The sequence below is a fragment of the Marmota marmota genome, unplaced genomic scaffold (genome assembly GCF_001458135.2).
Source record: "Marmota marmota marmota unplaced genomic scaffold, marMar, whole genome shotgun sequence".
Classification (NCBI taxonomy): Eukaryota; Metazoa; Chordata; class Mammalia; order Rodentia; family Sciuridae; genus Marmota; species Marmota marmota.
This window is the reverse complement of record NW_025999983.1, coordinates 9,746,397-9,768,348: the sequence shown is the minus strand read 5'-3', so window position 1 is coordinate 9,768,348 and position 21,952 is coordinate 9,746,397. Positions and strand designations below refer to the sequence as shown.

At 42.0% G+C, this 21,952-nt stretch overlaps 1 protein-coding gene across 10 annotated transcripts in view; it reads left to right on the top strand.

Annotated features, from left to right (window-relative positions):
* Arid1b (AT-rich interaction domain 1B) overlaps window positions 1-21,952 on the top strand; it is a 407,120-nt gene that overhangs the window by 312,886 nt on the left and 72,282 nt on the right. For all 10 annotated transcript variants that reach the window (XM_048805918.1, XM_048805923.1, XM_048805922.1 and 7 more), the window contains exon 6: window positions 4,962-5,051. In XM_048805918.1, the coding sequence (XP_048661875.1) occupies window positions 4,962-5,051 (90 nt within the window). The remainder of the gene's footprint in view (window positions 1-4,961; window positions 5,052-21,952) is intronic.

Sequence of the window (21,952 nt, the reverse complement as noted above, 5' to 3'; positions counted from 1 at the left end):
AGCCTGGAGCATCTGGTGTTTCTAAGATGGAAGAAAATGCTCAATGAAGCAAGGGAGGCTTGTCAACAGGACTCAGGAATCAACTGGAAGGAGCTTCTAATGGCCAAAGCCAAAACAGTTGGAGCAACAAAATAATGATAGTCCTGGGTTTGATTTTGTTTATTTGTTTTACCCATAATATAAAATAAATCCATCCATTTATTAGTTTTCTGCTACTGTGTAACAGACTGTTAAAAGTTAGCAGCTGAAAACAGCACTCAGTTCCTAGGGTCAGGAGCCCAGGCACAGCTTCATAACTCCGTCTTCTGCTCAGGATCTCACAGGGCTATACTCAAAGTCTTCTCATGGTCAGTGTTCTAATCTGGACACTCAGCTGGGGAAGAATCTGCTTCAGTTTCTTCCAGATTGTAGCAGTAGTCACTTCCTTGAGGTTGTAGGAGTGTATTAGCTTTCCATTACTGTAACAATACCTGAGATAAATCACCTGAGTGAAAGGTTTATTTTGACTCACAGCTTTCGGTCTTAAGTCTGTGATAGTTGGTCCCTTGCTTTGGGCCCATAGTGAGGCAACCCAGTGTGGTGGTAGCATGTGGTGGAACAAGCTGCTCACCTCATGGCAACTGGGAAGGAAAAAAGAAAGAACGAACTAGGGACTGATGTCTCACAGTCCCCTTCATAGGTATCCCCAATGACCACGACTTCCCACTATGCCCTGCCTCCTACAGGTACCCCACCTCCCAACAGGGCCAAGCTGGGAGCCAGGACTTCACCACGTGGGCCTTTCTTTGGAGGACATGCCACATCCAAACTATAGCAAGGAGTGAGGCCCCTATTGTGTGGAACTCCTGTCCTCGTCTGGTGACTCAGCTCACATCTTAGAAGCTTACTTTCTAGAAGGTCTAAGCCCTCTGTTGAAGTCAGGCCCAGCCTGTCAGCTGATCAGAAATCTCAGTTACCTCTGCAGAATCCCTTCACTTCTTCATGAAGCTGTTCGTAAGGCATCATTATTCCAGGAGTGGCAGTCCATCCTTTTGCCATGTTTTTTGGTTAGAAGCCAAGTCAGGTTCTGCCCTCAGTAAAAGAGGGGAATTACACAAGTGTGACTCATTGGAAGTCCTCCCTCCCGGGACATATCTGCCACCATGAGTTCACTTGGATATACATAAATGGTCTAGTAAATAAATGAGGACACAGTGATTCTGTTCCTCAGAATAGAATTCCAATTAATGAATGTAGAAGGTAAAAGGGAAACAGAATTACTAGGAGCACACACCTCCGTAGTAAATGCCTAAACAAGAGTTTTTTCTAACAGTTGCAAATATTGGCTTGTAAAAGTTTGAGGAGATGCAGGATTTGCATGGTCTCACATTTCTCCCCTAACATTTATTAGCTGCAAAGAGGAAACAAGGAACTTTAAAGTAGATTTCAGCCTAACCCAGTAGTCAAGGTCCACATCACCAGAAGTGGGCCAGCCAGCATCTGAGACCTCCTTAGAACCAGCTAAAGAGTGTGGTATTTTTGTTGAACATGTCCCAGAATGTATTTCAGTGATGAAAATAGATCAGCCCAAGCCAGATTGTGTAGCGTTCTACAAAGTAACTCAGGAGTACTCTTCAAAAGTTGCCAGGTCATAGAAAAGACAGGAGGACTTTTATAGGCTAGAGGACATGGGAGAAATAACTAAATGCAGGGCACAATGATCCCAGAAAAAAGGATGTTTGCTGGAAAAGTCAACAAACTCCAAATAAATTCTGTAGATACTAACTTCCCATCTTGATAATCGTATCATGGTTATATAAGATATTTCCATAGGGGGCGGTGGGCTGTTGGGCTGTTGGATAATCTTCACAATTTTTTCTAAATCTAAAATTAATAAAAAATAAATGGACTTGTTCATTTGTTTTTTAAATCAACATAGATTTAGGATGAGCATTATAACTCAGCAAAAGTAGAAATTCAGGTAACTATTGATGCTTCCTTTACTTGTCACATGAAGATTTTGCATATTAATGCATACATGGTCATTGGAAAGTAAAGTCAGGTGTGAGATGGTGGGATTTCCTAGTTCACAGTAATTCTTCTGGCAGTATTTTACTTCATCATGTCATCATCATCACAGACAAGGGGAGTTCAGGGTACATGTCAAAAGAAACTCAGTTTGAATGTTTAAGAACCGCATAAAGTTGGTTTGCTCACTTGACATGGCCATATTCTCTCTTAAAATCAACTACCAAACTTTCTTTGAAAGGTTGAATTTGTCACTGACCTGCCATACAGAAATCCGTTGTTCAGAAGGTGTTTACTTGATTCGGCTGGTTTGAAGGGATCTGAATTCTCTGCTTTGTATGAACCATGGACATGAGTGAGTCTCCTATATCACCTTTCACAGCCCCATTTTCTGAGTTAGCGCCTGCTGTATAACACTCTTGGAGGATGAATTATCTCCTAGTAACTGTAGTTACCTCGTAATTAAGGAACTATGAGAAAAGAGAGATCAAAGAAAATGAGGAATTTTAAATGACCTGGAAATATCTATCCTTAACACCAAAAGGTTCGTGTTTATTTTTCAACAGGATGGATTTAATACATGGTTTTTCTCCATGTTCTGAAGGGAATCACTCTCAGAATTGCACCAAACAACCGTGAGTGGTGCTTGGCCGAGGCAGTATTTTATGAGTCTTGAGATGGGCTTCTTACAGCCTTTTTTATTTTTCACTTGATATATTGTATGGAAGGAGCAGCGCCTCAGGCAGGCACAACGTAAGCCTGGTGCCCTGTGTTAACACAGAATTACTGTTTGTTTTTACTGTCCTGAGTCTATGAATCCAGCCTGTCATGCAGAAGTGATCGTTATAATGTAAGCACTTAACTGTCCTGCCTCAGCTGATTCCCTAGGGAAACTTAAAAAGTCCGAGTTTGGTTGCAGAGTGCTTTAAATTTCTAAGTGGACTGTAGATTGTGACTGCAGGGAATTTCATCGGAATGGTTTGACCCTGCTGTGGACACAGCAGCTTTTGTAGATCTGTAGCCAGTAACTTGCTCTTGAAATTTGTTTTGGTCCAGAATTTAGTTTTTACTTTATATCTAGTTAGTTGGTATTAATACTAATTTACTACAAAGTCTAAGACAAACCAATGTCAAGTAGATTCTGTGCCATTTGTCAGGACTTTCAGCTGCTAGTGAGGGGACTCATGGAAGAGCTCATGTCTCACGGCACCTGTTTCTGGCACCTGTTTCTCTGTGTCTGTCAACTCAGGTGTTTGGCTTTGGCTTTATCTGAGAACGAGCGCAGCGTGGAACACCCAGGACCACTCAGGAGTACAGCCTTAAGGCTTATGTCCACCTCTGAAAGTGAGATGCCTAACCCAACATAAAATTTGAGAAAACAATTTAATTGTTTTACAGTGATACTTTTAACAGCTATTTATACCTATTATCTAAACTGAAAATTATCTTCCTGCCTCTCTGGCTGTCAGATAACAACTGTTATTAGAGTGAGACATGAGTGGCAGTCCCCAGAGACTCCAGGCCTGAGACACCACGCTGTAAAAATGGAAGACACGACACTTGTTCATCACAAATCCCCAGGCCTGCGCCATGGCCTCCACTGGGGAGAATCAGAGGTGGTCTTCAGGCATTGATTGCCTCCTCTGCACAGTTGTGATTCTTTTTAGCAGCGTATATAACTATGGAAGAGTAGGACATAGAGGAGCAAAGCAGTCAGGTTGAGCTGGCCCTGTCACATGACTATTCCAGAGGGTATACAGAGAGACACGTTTGTGCGTACTTCTCGCTCCCACCTGTGGTAGCAAGGGGAGAGAGCAGAGCATGCCCTGCGGATTGTGCTGAATTCAACATTCTTCTTAGTCCTAGTATTTTAGTATTAGAAATGCATCTAACCCTCTGAGCCAGAAAGGGGACTGAGGGGACCCCCTGCCTTGTGGTGCCTGCGTTTCTGCATCCTGTCTCCCACCTTGTGATGTACTCTCCCTCCTTTATCAGTGAAATAAGTACATTTTCCTTTGTCAGTAAAAAAGTGTGTTTTTCTCTAGTTCACATTCAGAGATTCGTTATGCTAAGGGAGGGACTAAAGGAGTGAAAGACAAGATTCCCGTCCCAGGGAGCCCACGTTGATATAGGAAAAAGCCAGACTCATTGAAAGTTACATAGATGCTGTTACTGTTTAAGCAATAAAGATCAAAGGAGATGCATAATAATATTCCTTTATTTAGTAATAACATATTCCATTGTGTAGTACCATTTTTTATGTTTCTTAATGGAGGTCTTCTGAGTTTGACTCTCGGGTTGATTACAAAACTTTTTAGGAATCTGTTACTATTACTGCATTAGTTGGATATTACCAATGAGTAATTGTTGGTCATTCTACACACCTGCTTACCTATTTGGCCTCACTGTTTTGAATTTTGTTGAATATGTAGGGAGTGTATGTCAAGCTACTTCAACTACAGGTTGATTGATCCATGAGTTTGGGGGCTTATTCAGTAACAAACTGAACTTTTAGCAGGTCTTTTTGGTGAGAACTTTATCATGTTTCCTCTTCATTTTTCAGGAAACAAACGAAATATTACATTCTTTTCAGCTGTGTCTTTTTCTATGTGGGCCATGCCTTGTGTGACCATAAGAAATATATGTATCTGGGGCTGGGGATGTGGCTCAGGCGGTGCGGCCTGGGTTCGATCCTCAGCACCACATAAAAAGATGTTGTGTCCGCCGAAGGCTGAGAAATAAATATTAAAATTCTCTCTCTCTTTAAAAAAAAAAAGAGTGGCCACCTTTAAAAAAAAAAAGAAAGAAAGAAATATATGTATCTGTGTCTTGTTTTGCGGGGGTTTTTTGTGTGTGTGGTGTTTTTTTTTGTTTTTGTTTTTTTGTTTTGGCACAATTGCAGTATTAACGCAAATGGTCCCCCCCATCCCCACTTTCCCTCCTGTGTTTTACAGGCAGTCAGATGCCTCCTCAGCCACCTGGGAGCCAGTCAGAATCCAGTTCCCATCCTGCCTTGAGCCAGTCACCAATGCCACAGGAAAGAGGTGAGTCTGCAGTTCACATCCTATGCACTGATCATGCTTTGAGTAGAGAAGGCTCATATGAGTTTTCTCACCCATTTGTCTTCTTACAGATAATTTTTTAAAAGGATGCTTATCAGATAAACAGAACTCTATAAGTAACAACAAATTTGGGGAGAAGGGATTCTTTCTTGCAGATTGGATTACATGTTACCAAAGTGTAATTCAAGGCCCAACGAATCAGTGTGTCCACAAAACACCATGAAGTGTAGTCTGTGTTTGATTGTAGTCTGCTTAGTCCAGCTGGGTGCGATAACTAGGAGTGGCTCAATGTGGACGTCAGTCCTAGTAAAGTGAAGTGTGTGAGCACACGTGCACTCAAGCACACGTGCTGACCTGACTAGTCACGTGTTCCAATAGACTTAATGATAATATTTTAAACTCATATTTCAACTTATCATATAAAATTGTAAGATCTTCTAACTGGAGCAGACCTGAAAGCTCAGTGTGCAGTTGAAGAAACTGAGGACGACGTTTGCCCGTGTTTCCTCGCTCCCAGCGTCTACTTAGACTGGGCTTTTCCTAAAGCCTCTAAACTGATGTCGACCCACATCTGCCGCCTCTGTGCTTCACTCAGTGCTGTGTGTCAGCCTGTGGTGCCTCTGCACCCCCTGCACGGTGCTCCTCCTCCTCCAATCAGCATTCTTTTGTGCCACTGCTCCTGTGGTGGTGGTGGTGGTGGTGGTGATTTTAATTCAGATTGGTGTAGACCAGGGCTTACGTCACCATGGGTTGCTGTTCCCAGTCACTTCCCACAGCCTGTGGGTCAAGCTTGTCCACCTGTCCACCCTGTTCCACAGGAGATGCCACTTTGTTCCATGTGGGCCTGGAGGCCAGGAGGTGCCGGCTGGCTACGTAGCTGATGTCTAGAGGACGGCTTGAGCCCTGACATTGTGATTATTTCTGTAAGGACTGAAGAGATGATGATTTGCTGCTAATTAGACTTATGAGGTTTAAGTTATTTTACATATTAAAAATTCAGTGGCACATAATTTAGAAAGCAATGCCATTAAAAAGATGGATTAGACTTATCTATGTGTCATTTGTGTTGAATGTTTAGTGGAATAAAGTGAATTTTTCATTTCCTAATACCTTTACTTATTAGCGTTTTTATTATAGTTTAAGGTGTAGTTAATACTTTAATTCCCTTATCAAGATAATACAGGGTGTTTTAATCATGGACTAGTTAATGGTTCTCAAACTTTAGTGTGCTTGAGAGTTGTTGCAGGACTTAAAACCCATTGCTGGCCCACCACAGATTTCTAATGAAGACACTTAAAATCTGCATTTCTGACAAGCTCCAGGTACTGTGATGCACAGGGCTAAGGGGCACCTGGAGAAGCGCTGCCTGCAACTCCACAGTCTTTAACAGGCCTCATCATGGTGCGAACCTGAGCATTTGTTTCTGTGCGCTCTCGGCGTGCTGTATGTCGCTCTAGCCAGGTCTTCTAAGATTGCTCATCTGTGTAAGCTCCTCCTTGGGCCCCATCATCCTGAAGACCTTACAGACATCCCTGGACAGAGCATGTTCCGGTGCCATACTTGTGGGGAGCTTGCTGCTCTGTGTATGTGGGGGGGCTGACCTTCTGTGCACGGCGGTGGGGACAGGATGGGGTAGAGGAAGCCCTGCATGGAGCACCTGTGGGCCGGGTCTAGAACCAATCTGGAGATGGCTGTCACCTCACTAATTCTCAACAAGGGCCTGTGGCAGCACTTATACTGGCACAAGTCTGTTGATATCACATGTCACAGGGTAAGTGCCCCTTATGTGGGATCCCTGCACTGTAGAACTTAGGAAACCAAAGAGAAATTCTGTCAAATCTCCTCAACCCTGGCAACTGATAGGTGTTAAGATTAGGAAATGTGGGGAAGCAAGTATGAAGGTCAGGATGACAATGAGGAAGCCTGGTTAATGTAACAACATGGAAAATTACCACATCTATTAACGTTTTCCTCTGGTTGCCTTAGATGCTAAATCTGAATTGACTTTTTTTTGGCGAGGGGGCACATATTCCCTAAACCTTTTCTGAAAGATTGTGCTAGAGACACTATTTGCATTCTCTTTTGTGCTTTTATTGGTTAGATAACCTCTAAAAAGCAAAACTTCATTTCTTAAAATGACTACTGTGTTAAATGATGCGTTGCCATACATGAGTTAAATTTTCTCAAAATTGGACAGCAAGGATCAAAAGAAAATGACTTTATTGTTTGTTCAAATTTAGGAAGAGATGTCAGCTCCTAATAACATTTGCTATGATGGTAAAAATTCATTTTTGCTTTTCCATCATTTGTTGTGCACCAACAATGGACAGTATAAAAGAAGGTCGTAGAATACCCTTCTAGAACATTCCCTATCATTGATTCTTTACTGAAAAGCAGTTTAAGTTCATTTATAACCTTATATTTGATATATGTCCCTCTCAAAGAAGTAATAAGAAAAAAGCAGGAAATAATACAACAATGATTTAGGATCTATTTTCAAAAGTATTTTTCTCAGAAACCATCGACTCTGATAGATCAGGTAAGAACAGAGCTGATTTCAACAAGACGAAGATGTCAGGGAGACTCCATGCGTTCCCATTTTCTTTAATGTGTCCAGGAGGACGTTTCCTTTCATGGTGTGTGCAAAGGGAGAGCTGGCACAGCTATTCCTATGTGGAGTGCCCCCTTCTTGGTCCTGCCCAGAGTCCTCCTGAGGTGCGGCAGCACTGACACCACCACCCACACCACCTCCCTGGAGCCAGGTCCTTCCAGGTGCAGAAGGCCAGCTCCTGCTCTGCTGTCCTTCCTTCCCACATGATGCCTATGTCCCTGTGCAGGAAGAGAGTTTTATAAACCTCAGGCTGCCCTGGGCATGGGAACCACCCTGGCAAGGTAGGGCAGTGCCCACCCCAACCCATCTCTGGTTCATTACCCTTTTGTGCTTGATAGTTCTGTATGGAATTTTGTCAAAAGACAGTGACAAATCCATCTCCCCACATTAACACAGACGAAAATAGCCCTGGGTTTCTACAGCTTTGTTTCCATCTGTACAGGTATTTGTGCATAAATATGAACGTGGCACTGTAGGTTACCAAAGGGGAGAAAGGCAAAGTCTCTTAGCCTCTTTATTCTCTCACACAGTGTCATTTCCTCTGTTTTCACCCATTTTCCAATATAAACTTGATTTGATGCTTCGATGTTGGACCTTTTTACTAATTGAATAAAGAAAATTAGTTCAGATTCTTTGGTATTTACTTTATTGCCGATATAAATTCAAAAAAAAAGAAAGAAAGAAAGAAAGGCCCAAACTTCAGTTTAATGTTCAGTAGTGACATATTTGCCATTGATTTTTATTTTAAACCAAATATTCTCTCTATAGACCTCATATAACAGTGTTCAGAATTATTAAATCACCTCACCAAAAAATGGAGTAATATAAATAAGGCTACCTAAGATTAGAGGAACAGTTAGGGTAGCCCTAAAATATTAAAATAGATTTTACAGGAAAATTGTACCTAGCAAGTGTGGATTAGTTTTATCCTTGTTTCTTAATCTTTTAACATGCGTGTCTTAAAAATTCAAAAAGAGCAGTATGAAACAGCTTATTAATGTGTTGCTCTGTTTTACAAGAGGGCGTGGAAGGAATATGGAGTAGTCATCTGAGCGGATAAATAAGTATAATAATTATTAACATTAAAGTGATCACATTTTTAACCCCTATAGTGTGTTAAGCTTAATGAAACTACCAGCTGCCCTTCTGGTTTATTGGATTAGCAATTAGGTGAAAACGTTGAAAGAAGACTTATTTATTTGGACAGATGTAGAGAGGTCAGAATTAATTTTTCGAAAACCTTTTAATTGAATTCCCTTTTAATTTTCACAGTAGTGTCTTGTTAAATATTCATGTTAATGCTGGTGGCTTTCTGAAGGTCTGAACTAGATCTGGATTCTCAAAATCAACATAGATTGTTTAACCCTTTTCATCTAGTGTGCCAGCAGGGACTTCCTGAGCATAATCCCACAGTATTTGAATAATTAGAAGGTAGTAATGAGGATTTAATTAGTCCTTGAGATATGCTGGAACACAACCCCTAAGAACTTTCCCTTTCGGACACAGACAGTGCACAGAATCGATGCTGCTGCAGGTCTGTGATGTGCTAGGAAATGTATTCTGTGGCCAGAGGCATTTGTTTGGCACCATTCTTTGACTGCCAGATCCATACGAAGGGATCCTGGGTGGGGTTTTCCAGAATTATTGAATAGCTTCTCCTAGCCTTCACTTTTGTCCCCCTTGCTGACTAGATGTGGACCTGGCCTCCCTCTGCCCTGTTGAGGCAGAGTTGCTGTCCTGGCGACATACAGGCTGGCTGTGCCTGCAGGAGAACTGGCTCTCGATGGTGCTGTGGTTGGTGAAGCCAGACCAGTGGCGCTTCCACTGTGGCTGTGGGCTGAGAACAGAGATAGCACAATTGTGCATTTGTATGATGTCCTGGAATTTTTTCCAGCCAAACTTAGGGTCTTTGACAGCTGTTTGTCAGCAGAATCACAAAAACTTCATCTTTGGAACCTGATCTTCTCAAAGTGATGTTTATCGGCAGTTGCATTTTTATAAATATAAATAGTGCTGCTGTCCAACAAGAGCATATCTCAGATGGGGTATGGTCCTGCCTTTTGATGTCCTCTTTGTGTGCTACCAAAAATAGTAAATTAGAATGTCTGTATTTCAGTAGTCTGAGATTTACAACTTATGTATTATTCTTTTTCTTCTACTATTAACCCCAAATGTTCACTGCCTTAGTATAATTTTATTCCCACCAATTAGTGGTGTACTTTTGTTTCCTTTCAGTCTGAATAGAATTTCTCATCAGATTTTTAGTCACATCATTCAAGGATCGCAAATCTTTTCAAAGCACAGAACAACCAAATATTAGAACATTTCTGGTTCTCAAATTTAAAAAGTTTACCATTTTGCCAAAATAGATCATTTGCTGTGATACAGTATTTCTCCCTCTTAGGTCACTGCTGCTGTTTAGATGTTGCTCCAGCTGGGCAGCTGTAGTGTCCTTCTAAGCTGGAATTCTCACATATGAAGAGTGGCACTAAGTGAAATGTCCAGAGACCACCTCCCCTCACCATTTCCATGCTCTTTATAACCCAAGAGTATTTCATTACATACTTAAAAATTTTGAAGTTTTTAATACTACCAGTTTGTTTCAAGTGATATTTATACCATAAGTTAGTTTTGAAATTTTAAAAATTACTCTGAATACTTTAATTGACCTAACACCTTAATCATCAAGAACAGATTAACAAGTTGGCCCTGAAATGAAGGAGACCACCAAGATAACTGTTAAGGAGTTGGAAGTGAGATTTATTATTTGTTAAAAATTGTTCTGGTTTTGCAAACTACAGAAATTATTTTGTTCATCTTTCTATTGAATTCTCAGTTTTAAATAGGACAGTGAATCTGCTGATGTTGAGATGTTCCTCAGGTTATGCTAATTGTCAGAAAATGTTTTCGTAACCCATATTGTTAGTTCTTTCTCTTTCTGAAGAGAAGGTATTTTACTTTCCCACTGCTGTAAGAAGAGCATTATCAATATTCTGCCCTTACCCCTGTGGCAGTTAATTCAGCCTCTGCTCTTGAGAATCCCTTTTGTGTGGTCTGTGAAAGATGCAAATAAACTCAAATGGGAGGTTTTATACTAGAAAGGATATCTAGACTTCACTCTAGAAAGGTGTTTCTAATTTCTTGAGCCTCAGACCTCTGGTTTTGGGCTAGACTGTGGGCAAGCCCAAGGGGTGCATCTGTGGTATAAGTACTGTGTGAGGTTCATCATCAAGTTCCTTCTCAGACTACTGTCCAGATGTATGTCCATCAAAAAGCTGAGAAAATATGTCACATACAGTAAAAACTAATTTATGTTCATTGAGAAATCATTGATCTTTAAAAATGTTTTTTTTAAAGTATAATTTTGTTACTTTTGTTATGTCATAATTTTATGAATTGTCAATGAAAGCTTTTAATAGTTAACACTCACTTTTAACCTGCTTGTTATTCTTCAATGGAAGTATTTGAGAACATCTGGATCTTGGGTAAATTCGCCACTGTGTATGGCACACACTGACAGACACCAGCAGGTTCTCCCCTGCTCTTTTGTGTTCCTCCTCAGTGAACGGCCACCCTTTATCCCAACCAGAAGGCTTGAGGCCACGCTTGATGCTTTTTTCTCCCACGTCTTCCCCAGGCTACCTAACTTCCCCACTGAACTGCAGTGGTTTCCATACCTTTGCGGGTCTAAATGTACTGTCACTTTCCTAGTCCAAGCCAGCTAGGCACCTTCAGAAGCCTCCAGCTCTTTTTCCTGTCTATTTTGCATGCCACATCCCAAGCAGTCATGCCAGAAGACAAGAATTGCATCAGTGCCTGTGCCTTGGAGAAAGGCACACTGATCTGCTAGTGGGGGCCCTTCTGTACCCAGCTCCTACCTCCCCTTCTCTCACCACACTGTGGTTCTCATGTCCTCGTGCCACATTGACCCTCTTTTAGGACCTTTACATACTCTTTTCTCCAACTGGCATGCTTTTGCCCCCATACTACTTCAGCTCTGCCCCCTGAGGTTCGTATTGCCTGCCCAGTATATTGATCCTTCAGGTTCTGGTGGCCTGGTACCTAGGAGGGCCCAAGGCAGAGTTTGCTGGGTGGGCAGATGCATAAAGCTTCCCCATCCATCATGGTGCTGCCCCTGTAGGTCAGGTGCCTAGGAGGAGGCAGCTTGCTCAAGGCCCACGCAACACTCCAGGCCCAGAGCTCCATGAGGACGAGCACCAGAGCTTTCTCATGGTCACAGTCCAGTGGTTCTTAGTTCATATGCTGTTTCTGATTTTAATCTGTCAGGACCTTGGATTCAAAAGATCTGAGTTCAGGTGGAAATTTTACCACTATCCAGTTTTGTGATCTGGGACAATTAATTAAATCTCTGTTCCCTTAAATACGGATTAGAGTGTGCCATGAATTTATTGCAGAGGTCAAATGAGATCTTGTATCTGAAGTTGGTTAATTGAATGGCATTGTAAAAATATTAATAACGAGCATCAGCATCAGGTACATCTAGCTCAAGTGTGACCTGGTTTGAAAGTCCATAGAAAGTAGTTTGTTGGCTTCTTCCAGCACAGAGACATATGCAGGCTCTCGTTGCCCTCAGCACTAAAGCTGACTTTTGCAGATAAAACTTTGAAAATGTGCACATGGAAAGGCTGGCTGTTCTGTCCCCATCTGCCATCTGGTATTTAGTTTGATTCCTCCCCTGATTCTAATTTACTCAATGATAGATGGTGTAAGTTTCAAGGCTAGTCAGTAGCTGAGAGGGTTGTTGTGGAGGGGGGCAGCTTCGATGCTGTGGTGTGTGCCCCCTTGCATAGGGTGCTACATTCGCAGGGAAAAGAGAGGGAGTGATTCTGCCAGTTAACCTAATAGCACAGCTGGTAAGACACGGGGGTCCCCGGTTAAAGCCTTGAACGGGTCATTAGTTTCTGTCTTCCTCAAAGCAATTCATGTTGCGAAGAGAAGCAGGCAGGAAAATAAATACTGAAGATATTAAAATGTTCCAAGAATACTTTTTAAAATATATTTTTCTCTCCAAACCGGACTCTTACACCTATTTGGGAAGAGAAATGGCCTGTCTCTCTAGTTGGAGACACTCGGCTGAGGTGGTGACGTGTGACCATTATTTCACACATGTGGTGAGACATCTTTTATTGAACTGGGCTTTTAGAAGCAAGGCAGTAATTCTGTGAATTTTTTTAACGGGACGCCACCATGAAAATAAATTGTCCATGTGCCACAGGGAAACCACGCTTTGCTTTTTGGTGGCTTGTGGAACCTTAGGTATCTTATTGATGTCCTGACAGTGGGCAAAGCTCTCTGCTGGTTGAAGAGACACCTCTGAAGAAATTAAATTTTGGTGTTTCGGTTCTGGCTGTCCTACATAAGCTGGGGCATTCTCTCCTAGCTGTTTCCTTTCTCATGTAGTGACAAACCATGACTTGGGCTTTGTGCTTAATTTGTTTTTTTTTTTTTTCCAACAGGATTTAAAGTCTCTAAAACTTAATGTTGCAGAATGTGTTGTATTGTATGAAGATGAAAAGAGGACACAATTGGCAGCCAAGACCCATGTTCAAATTCCCTTCAGTTTAATTTTGGAAAATTTGTTCACTATTCATTTAGCTACTTCTACATTTGCCTTCTAATGTCCTTCAACCCAGAAGTGTATTTTCTTGAACGGTACTCTCACCCATTGCTGACAGTTTTGAAGTTTTGATAATCTGTCATTGCAGATCTGGGTTCATAGAGCTTCTTGATAGTTTCCTGTATCAATCCAACACAAATGTGCTTTAAGGCCTAAATTTACTATTTAAAATTAAATGAAATTTTATTCTATTTTTGATAACTTTTTAGTGCTACTAAAGATCAGCTATATCTATCTCTATATTGTCCAGAAAAGAAATTTTTCACATCCTTACTGTACAGAAACACTCTGCATTCCATTTCATATCTTATTTGGAAAATTCTTATGATAAATAAATCCATTGCTTTAAACATTTTTTGGGCTACTAAGATTTAAGATTCTTGTTTGTAAGGATTTTCTCTTTTACAAATAAGAGAATCATACGTAGCATTTTTCTTAAACTGGGGAAAATGTTCATTAAACAAATCACTAATAGGACAATGCTAAAGAATATGTTGGGGAGCTGGGATGTGGCTCAGAGGTAAAGCGCTTGCCTAGCATGAGTGAGGCACTGGGTTCGATCCTCAGCACCACATGAAAATAAAATATATTGTGTCCACTATAACTGAAAAAATAAATATTTTTTTAAAAAGAATATATTGAAAAGGTCTTGAAAATTCACCTAATAAAAAAATAGATAGGCGGGTGCAGTGGCACATGCCTATTATCCCAGCAGCTTGAGAGGCTGAGACAGGAGAATTGGAAGTTCAAAGCCAGCCTCGGCAACATGGCAAAGCCCTAAGCATCTCAGCGGTACCCTGTCTCTAAATAAAATACAAAAATGTGCTGAGGATATGGCTCAGTGGTGAAGCACCCCTGGGTTCAATGCAAAAAGAAACAAAGGTAAATGTTTTAGAAATGCTGATTCACGTAGGCCAGTTTTCCCAGAGTGATGAAGGGATTTTTATTTGATTAAAGAAAAATGTCTATTGACTTAATCTTTAAAACTGGGTCTCCATAATGCAGAGTGAAATATCATTTTTTTCTAGACCTGCAGTAAACATTACTTACACTGCCATGTGACAAGAATGGGTTATTGGTTTGATGACATCCCTTGATGGTAAGGTTGCTACCATAGGAGAATGGCCCTAAGTAAACCGTGCTTTAAAAAGGTAGACTAGGGCTGGGATTATGGCTCAGTGGCCTTGCTTCTGCGAGTCCCTGGGTTCAATTCTCAGCACCACAGAAAAACAAATAAATAAAGATATTAAAAAGAAAAAAAAAAAAGCAGACTAAATGCCTCCCAGTCAGGTCCTGGCCACCCTGCGCCCCCTGTGCTGTCTTTAGCTATTAGATGTTTGGAAATTACCAAGTTGTCATTAAATACATAATTTAGCACTGTGCCTTTGGAATATAGATTGTCAGCCTCTTATCAGAAGGTGGGAAGAAGCTGCCCAAGATTTCTCCCAGAACTGCGAGATCAGCAGAAAGTGCCAGCAGAATGCCTTTGTCCTGGCCAGGGTCTTATAAAGCCATGAAGAGAAAGGTCTCCCCTAGGTCAGACCTGGGTCTTCTTGTAAACCCCACATAAAACCCTCAAGGATTGATTAATCCATTGCACAGGTGTTTATAAAGCTAGCCATCGTCGTGATGCCTGAGATCCTGTGGGCCAGAATCTTTGCCCTTTACCTTAAGAGTCTGTTCAGACCCTTGATAGAAATTTCAGTGTCTCTTTCCCTCCTCCTCCCACTGTCCATCTTTCCCTCTCTCAGTCGGCCTCCCACTCTCTGCCAAGGAGGATGTACACTGAATTTTGGGCCACCAGAGCTAATCAGTACCTACCAGAGCTACATAGAGGGGCTAAGCTTAGCTTTTCTGAGCCAAATGACATAGCTGGCCAATTATTTCTGGAAGCGGCTGTTTGTAGAGGTTCAGTGCTGTCTGGATAGTGAACCACGTGAGGCAAGCCACCCCTCAGCTCTGACTGAGGTATGGAACAGGCAAGTCCCAGAGACACAGGCTTCCTAGGCAAGGGCCTCAGGCTGTGGGTCACAGTGTCAAGGGGGGTAGCAGTTGCACTGCAGGGAAGTGACCAATGTCCAAATTCTTGAGGCACTTTCTGTCTTTACTGATGAATGGCTTGTAGGAAAACCTGGCACAGGAAGCTATTTTGGAAACTTGGAGTAGTTCCAACGGGAAGTTCATGGTGGGTTATATTAAAAATCATGTGACCAATAGTAGCTGTCACTCACTGAGCCTCTGACAGGTGCACAGGGCTGACCGAGCCTTGTGCTTTGCACATTGCCTCAGTTCATTTTATGAGACAGGCTCTTGACAGAAAAGGAAACTGAGGCTTGACTGAACTTGCCGGAAGCTCCCTGACTGGAAGCAGGGCAGCCACTTTCTGGGCTCTGCCTGCAGGCCCCACGGTGGGCTGGGAAGAGTGGAGGATGTGATGTAGGTGGATGGAGGCCAGACCGGGGGGGGGGGGCATCTCTTTCCCCTTCCCTCCCTTGCTGTCATCTATCAGTTGCTGCTGCTGCTCGACAGTCCTTCCTTCAGCTGTGATACTCTGAAGACAGGTGGCACAGGAAGCAACAGTCTGACTTACTAAGCTGCTTTTGTACAGTAAAAGTAAATGGATACAGAATGAAGTGGCCTTATTATTCCCTAAAGGCATATGTATCTGTCCAACTCCAAGCCAGACACCTTGCTTGGACAAATGAGAAGAGAGCTTTTAAGTACTCAGGTGCTCGCCGTCTGGGAGAGAGCCAGACACACTAACAGATGATAGCGTGGTGACAGCTCCACCACACCTGGCTTCAGGCTGCTTTCCTGGAAGGCCAAGGAATGTGGTGGGCAGGAGCCTGGGGAAGGCAGAGGACAGGAGTTCGTCCCTGCGGTAGAAGCGAAGTCTTGTGAGGCATGATCAGTGGGGGATGCTGCAGAGCATCTTGCTTTCACCCCATGCTTCCCATTAGTGGGTGTCTTTCCCTATTGATATGTAAAATATGAGAGCATTAGACATAGTAGGGGTGAAACTTGTTTTTTGAAGCACAATGTGTGTTGAATGACGTATGTGAATATGTAAACACATGCACATTAGATCATGATATAAAATGTTTCCTAGTTGGATGCAGTGGTGTACGCCTATAGTCCCAGCAACTTGGGAGGCTAAGGCAGGAGGATCACTTGAGCCCAGGAGTTGGAGACCAGCCTGAGCAACATCTGAAATCCCATCAATAAATAAATAAATGTATGTATGTATGTATGTTTCCCAGGGCTGGGGATGCAACTTGCTGGTAAAGCTTAGCATGTGTGAGGCCCTAGGTTCAGTCCCAGGTACGACAACAATAATGAAATTTCCTAGCTGTGAACTGGTTTGAAAACAAGTGTTTGTGCATAACCTCAGCAAATTCACCTCTGTGAGCCACAATGTCTTTAGGTTGTTTTGAAACTTAAATGAACTAATAATAAGCAATTTTTTGCATGCAATATATGTTCATTAAGAGTCACCTGTTTACCTAGATCAGAGAATAGCACCCTACCTGGAAATATTTGCTAAGTGGCAGGATTTGCATAGATTTGCAGGGCTAAAGCAACCTTGTACCTGTAGGGATCTCAGACGTCCTGGGGGACAGAAGCACAGTGGGAAGAGACGGGAGAAAGGAGGGGCCAAATGCTGAAGACATGTGTGCTGGCCAGGAAGCAAATCAAGGCAGACCTCATTCTGAGAGGAGGAAAACAGGAGGTGGGGCAAGGTGGGGAGCCCAGGGGCCAGAGGCAGGAGTTGGAAGAGGCCTTGCTGCTTCTCTTGGATGTGGGTGTTCCCTTGTTGACCTTCAGGAGCTGAGCCAGGGTGGGGTTTAGAGAAAGGGGTAACGTGTTAAGCTAAGCATGGAAAAGAACTAACCAAATGAAAGGGTACCCCACAGACCTCTGGGAGTGCAGGAGCTTTGGTTCCTCCATGTGGTTTAGGACTCAGACTAAATTTGACTTCAAGGAAACCGTTGCCTTCCCCAGTTTTAAGTGGACCCTCCCCAGATACTCTGACCCCACCTGTACCTTTTTATTGTACTCAGACCTATTTATTTTGAATTGTTGGATGTCCATTTTCCACTGGACACTGGAGTGGAAGCTCCCTAAGGGCAGACACTGTCTGTTTTGCTCCTTGCTTAATATCCCAGCACCTGGCACTAAATAAATGACAAAGAGAGGCAAAGGAAGTGATCACCCATTGACCAAGATGTTACCGTTTTTTCCTCATATAAAATTATAAGTTGCTTTGTAATTTTATCATTTTTCATCGTGGATAAGATTTGTTTTCTGTTCAACAGAGTTTAAAGTTGAGTGCAAGGATCACATCTTTTGCTTTAAAAAAATGGGTTTTTTTTTCCTTATCCTTGTCATAGTTCCATGAATGCTAGAGTAAAATTGAGGCATGCTGGTAGAAGATCTGTATAACATTGTGGATTGAGTTACCAGTTTGATAGCTTAAATTGGAACTCACAATGAATAAAGGGCTCATAGAATCGCTAGAAAGGCAATAGTAATGCCTTGGTATAGCATTTTCATGGGGAAAAGCGCTTTTGCATACACTTTTCTTACTGAATTCTCAGAACAATCTTGTAAGCCAAGGCAAGAAGTGCTTTCACTATTTCATACAAAAGAGCCCACGGGTCCCACAAGAGGGTCGGTAGAGGCAGCCTCTAACCCATTTCTTCTGGTTCCAGACAGGTCAGAGTGTGTGTTTCTCCTGTCCTGACAATGACCTTTTCTCTAAGAAAACAGATTTTGCTTGAAATTCTTTTCCTAAAGGGCAGCTTATTGTTTATGCCAGAAATGTGCCTCTCTTCATTTACAGTGTGGTAATACTAGTTTTTGTGGTATTTATCCAGGTAATGCAGGACTTAAAAATGGTAAATTTAATTTTAAAAACCCTTGTATTTGTTTACTTTATAGATGAAATACATTTTCATATGGAATATCTAAGAAACAGTGTTATATATAACATATATGATAATTGTCTATTTTAGTTCTTTGTCCAAAGTTTATCCCCATGTTAGATATTTACTATATAACATAATTCTATAGTATATTTAATAACTATAGTTTCATAATGTATAGGAAATTCATTTTATACTTTCTAGATTTCCCTTACTAGAAAGTTGATTTTCTAAACTCAGACAGCTTACAACTAGGAAATCTCACAGCTCTTTAAAGCTGCAGCTGCATTCTCCCAGCTGTCAGACTGCGGCACAAGCTGCCATTTCATAATAACTTTCTAAAAGTAAAGTACATCCAAATATGTCACCATAAATAGAGAATTTGAGGTTGAACTTTGATTTTTCCCCCCATTTTGGGGGAAATGTTCAGACCTTTATTTCATTCAAAATAAAGATGTTTAAAACAACAACAACAAATTAAAGGACTCCCCCCCCCTAAAAAAATATAAATGGAATTACAGACCCAATTTAGATTTTTTTTTTTTTTTTTAGGAGAGAAAATGTTCAAACCAGAGTCATAGAGAACTAGAGCTAAAGTGACCCTGCTACCATCAAGTGCCACCTCTATTTTAATAGGCAAGGACTCAGATACCTGAGGGCTCTGCAGCTGGCTGGAATGTGCACAGCAGAGTGCAAGGCCAGGACTGGCATCCTGTGATCCCAGGAATCCGTGGCCATAGTAGATGCTGACATTTTCTGAGAGCTTTGGGGCACCAGGCCTGGCTGTTAGTGTGTTTCTGAGCTCACATCCACCTTGTTGACTCTCCCCACTTTGCACTTGAGGAAACAATAGATTCGTATAGCTTCTACAGTTAGGATGGAAGGTACAAGTCCCTCTTTTCCAGCTAACTTCTGTTGATCCTTATTTTTCATCAACCTGCTTAAAAGATTATGGCAATATTCTATAGCCTTTAAAAATCAGAAGACTTCTCCCAAGGGATTACTGTGGCCATTTAACTAGATATCACTTTAACTCTCACTTGACTTCCAACTTTGAACTTTACTCCCTTTCAGCCCCTTCTCAATGCTACCAATTAGAGTAGAACTAGTTTCAAAAATGTACGCTGAATCCTGTCACTTTGCAGCTATGACAATATACAGCTGATGCCAGTGTTACTCAAGCCTCGAGGCCAACTGCCCATGGGTCTGCAGGGCAGGGCACATCCATTGGTGTGTGACAGCAGCTGTGCCTGCTACACAGGAGGGAGAGTGCTCAGGGCCAGTGGGGACAGGCAGATGACATGGACAGCTCTAGAACAGGAATCAAAAGATCCACTGGACACTGTTCATGTGGACTGCTGATCAGGGAGATACACACAGCACAGCCACGAGTCATAAAATGCCTCTGCAAGGCTGCGCGGAAATATCGAGGCTTTAGGCAGGACTCTGGCAGGAGAAGGGGCAGAGGGTCACCCCCAGGAGAGCCCTTTTTAAAAAATATTTTTATTAGTTGTTGATGATTTTTTTTAACTTATTTATATGCTGAGAATCGAACCTAGGATGTCACACATGCTAGGCAAGCGCTCTACTGCTAAGCCACAACCTCAGCCCCCCCTCTCCTGCCCTTTCCCTCTCCCCCCACCCCAGGAGAGCCCTTTTAACCCTCTGGTTACACAGGTGCCGGACCATGTGAATCCCATGTGTTTAAGTATAAAACAGATGTAGAAATAAGAACTGGCTTGTTTATTCTGACTGGAAACTACATGTAAACATGTGGGGTGCTGGAGTTTAGAGGTTTTCTTGGTCGTTTATGAAGCAGAATGTTGGCATTGTCCTGTCTATCTTTAAGTATGCAGAACACTTTCATGGGTTGGGTCAGTTGATCCTTACAGGAACTTCATCTCCATTTCAAGATAGAGGAAACTGAGGCTTGGAAAAATTACAATTTGCCCAAGGTCACACAGCAGTGGGGTTCAATCTGCATTGCAAGATATCTGTTTACACATCTGCCTCCTCTGTTCTGAGCTGGAGGCACAGAACTGTAACCCAGGCCTTCTGGCAGTCCCGTGTGTCAGATGGCAATAGCTGAGACAGAAGCAGGGAAGTTGTCACCTTCCCCTTCTGAGGTCTTGGGGGTTCCAGGGAAAGGGGCAACTCTTTTGGAAAATAGACAACAAGATTTTAAGAAGCTCCTGTAAGTGGAGCTGTTGAAAATACATGGAGAGAAAATTAACTCCTAGTTTTAATTTCTTATTTGAAGAGGTGAATTCCACACCTCATAGAACTTGTCCATAAGTTACAGAATTTGATGCTATGGTACTTTCTCTATGTTGCAGTACTAGGGATCAACCAGGGCGTCTCACCTGCTGGGCAAATGCTCCACCATAAAGCTACACCCTGGGCACTGCATTTAAATTAGCTTTCAGATTCCACTTCCTTTTAAAGTCTTTTCACAAACTTGATTTTTCTGCAAAATGTCTTTGATCATTGGGATAGTTCCCATGGAATTCTCATGTGATGTGTGTTTTTAAGTACTGAACAATAGTCTAAAATAAAGAAGTAGCTTGCCCAGGTGAGAATTCTTAGAACTCACTTGAACAAACCATAAGCCTGCAGGAAAGGTCCCAGAAGCAGCAGCCACTGACGGCTCTAGGGTTATCATCAGAGCTCCGAGGCCTTTCACGTGGACACCTATATGGTAGAGGTGAAATGGAATGCTAAATGGACCTGGGTTGTGTGCTTTGCTAATGAAGAGGAAAGCAGTCAGGGAGAGAACTCAGACACAGTCTGTATGGAATTGGAATTTTTTTTTTAATTCAACAAGGCTGTATCTGAAACTCTAGAGAATTTTATAGTAAAGCTTAGATAAATATTTCATGTAACATCTTAAGAAGCAATCACTTATAGTAATTTTAGTCCTCTGATTTCTGTTTGTTTTCAGATTTGAAAAAGCAAACATTTTCTATGATGATTTATATCTAGGAGCTGCCAATTGAGCCCAATTTCAGAAGACTTATCTTTATAAATAAATTAAATAGGATAATAAAGACTAGCTCTACCTACTTTTATATCTCTTTAGGTAGAAGCAATGTTAAAAGTATCTCCCTCTCTTTTTTTCTTAGTGAAATGTCAACCATAGCCTTTGTAAACACAAAGTACCATTTACCCTCCCAGGTTTCAGCTGCCCTTAGATGGAGGTCTTGTCTCACCCAGCACCTCTGCAATTGATTTTCTTTGGAAACTGCCGCCCTGGTTCTCCTCTGGAGCAGGCAGCAACCTGCCTTGCCCCAGTTAGAGCCTTCCCTTGGCAACGCGGGCACAGTGACCAGCACCAACGTTTGGTTCTGGGAGCTATTTCTCACACTGCCCTTTGTTGGTTTGCTACTTTGATTATATAAGCTTTTCTTAGAAATATGTCTTGACTCAAGGGCTCTCCGTCCAGACAGCCCATGCTGCTTACTAACATTCATCCGAGCTGCTAGCACATGGACACACCTGACATTGTAGTTCTGCATCATTTAAAGATTCATCCTTTATCCATTTAAAGCACCACACTAACCCCTACTGTGTTGTGCTGAGCACTCTCTCGTGTGCCTAAAGAATTGAACCTTCATTCATTTAAAAAAAAAAAAAGGTTTGTTTTTGATGCTTTGTGCCGCACTCCTGTAAGACATACAATGCAGCAGTAAGTCCAGACATGATCCTTGCC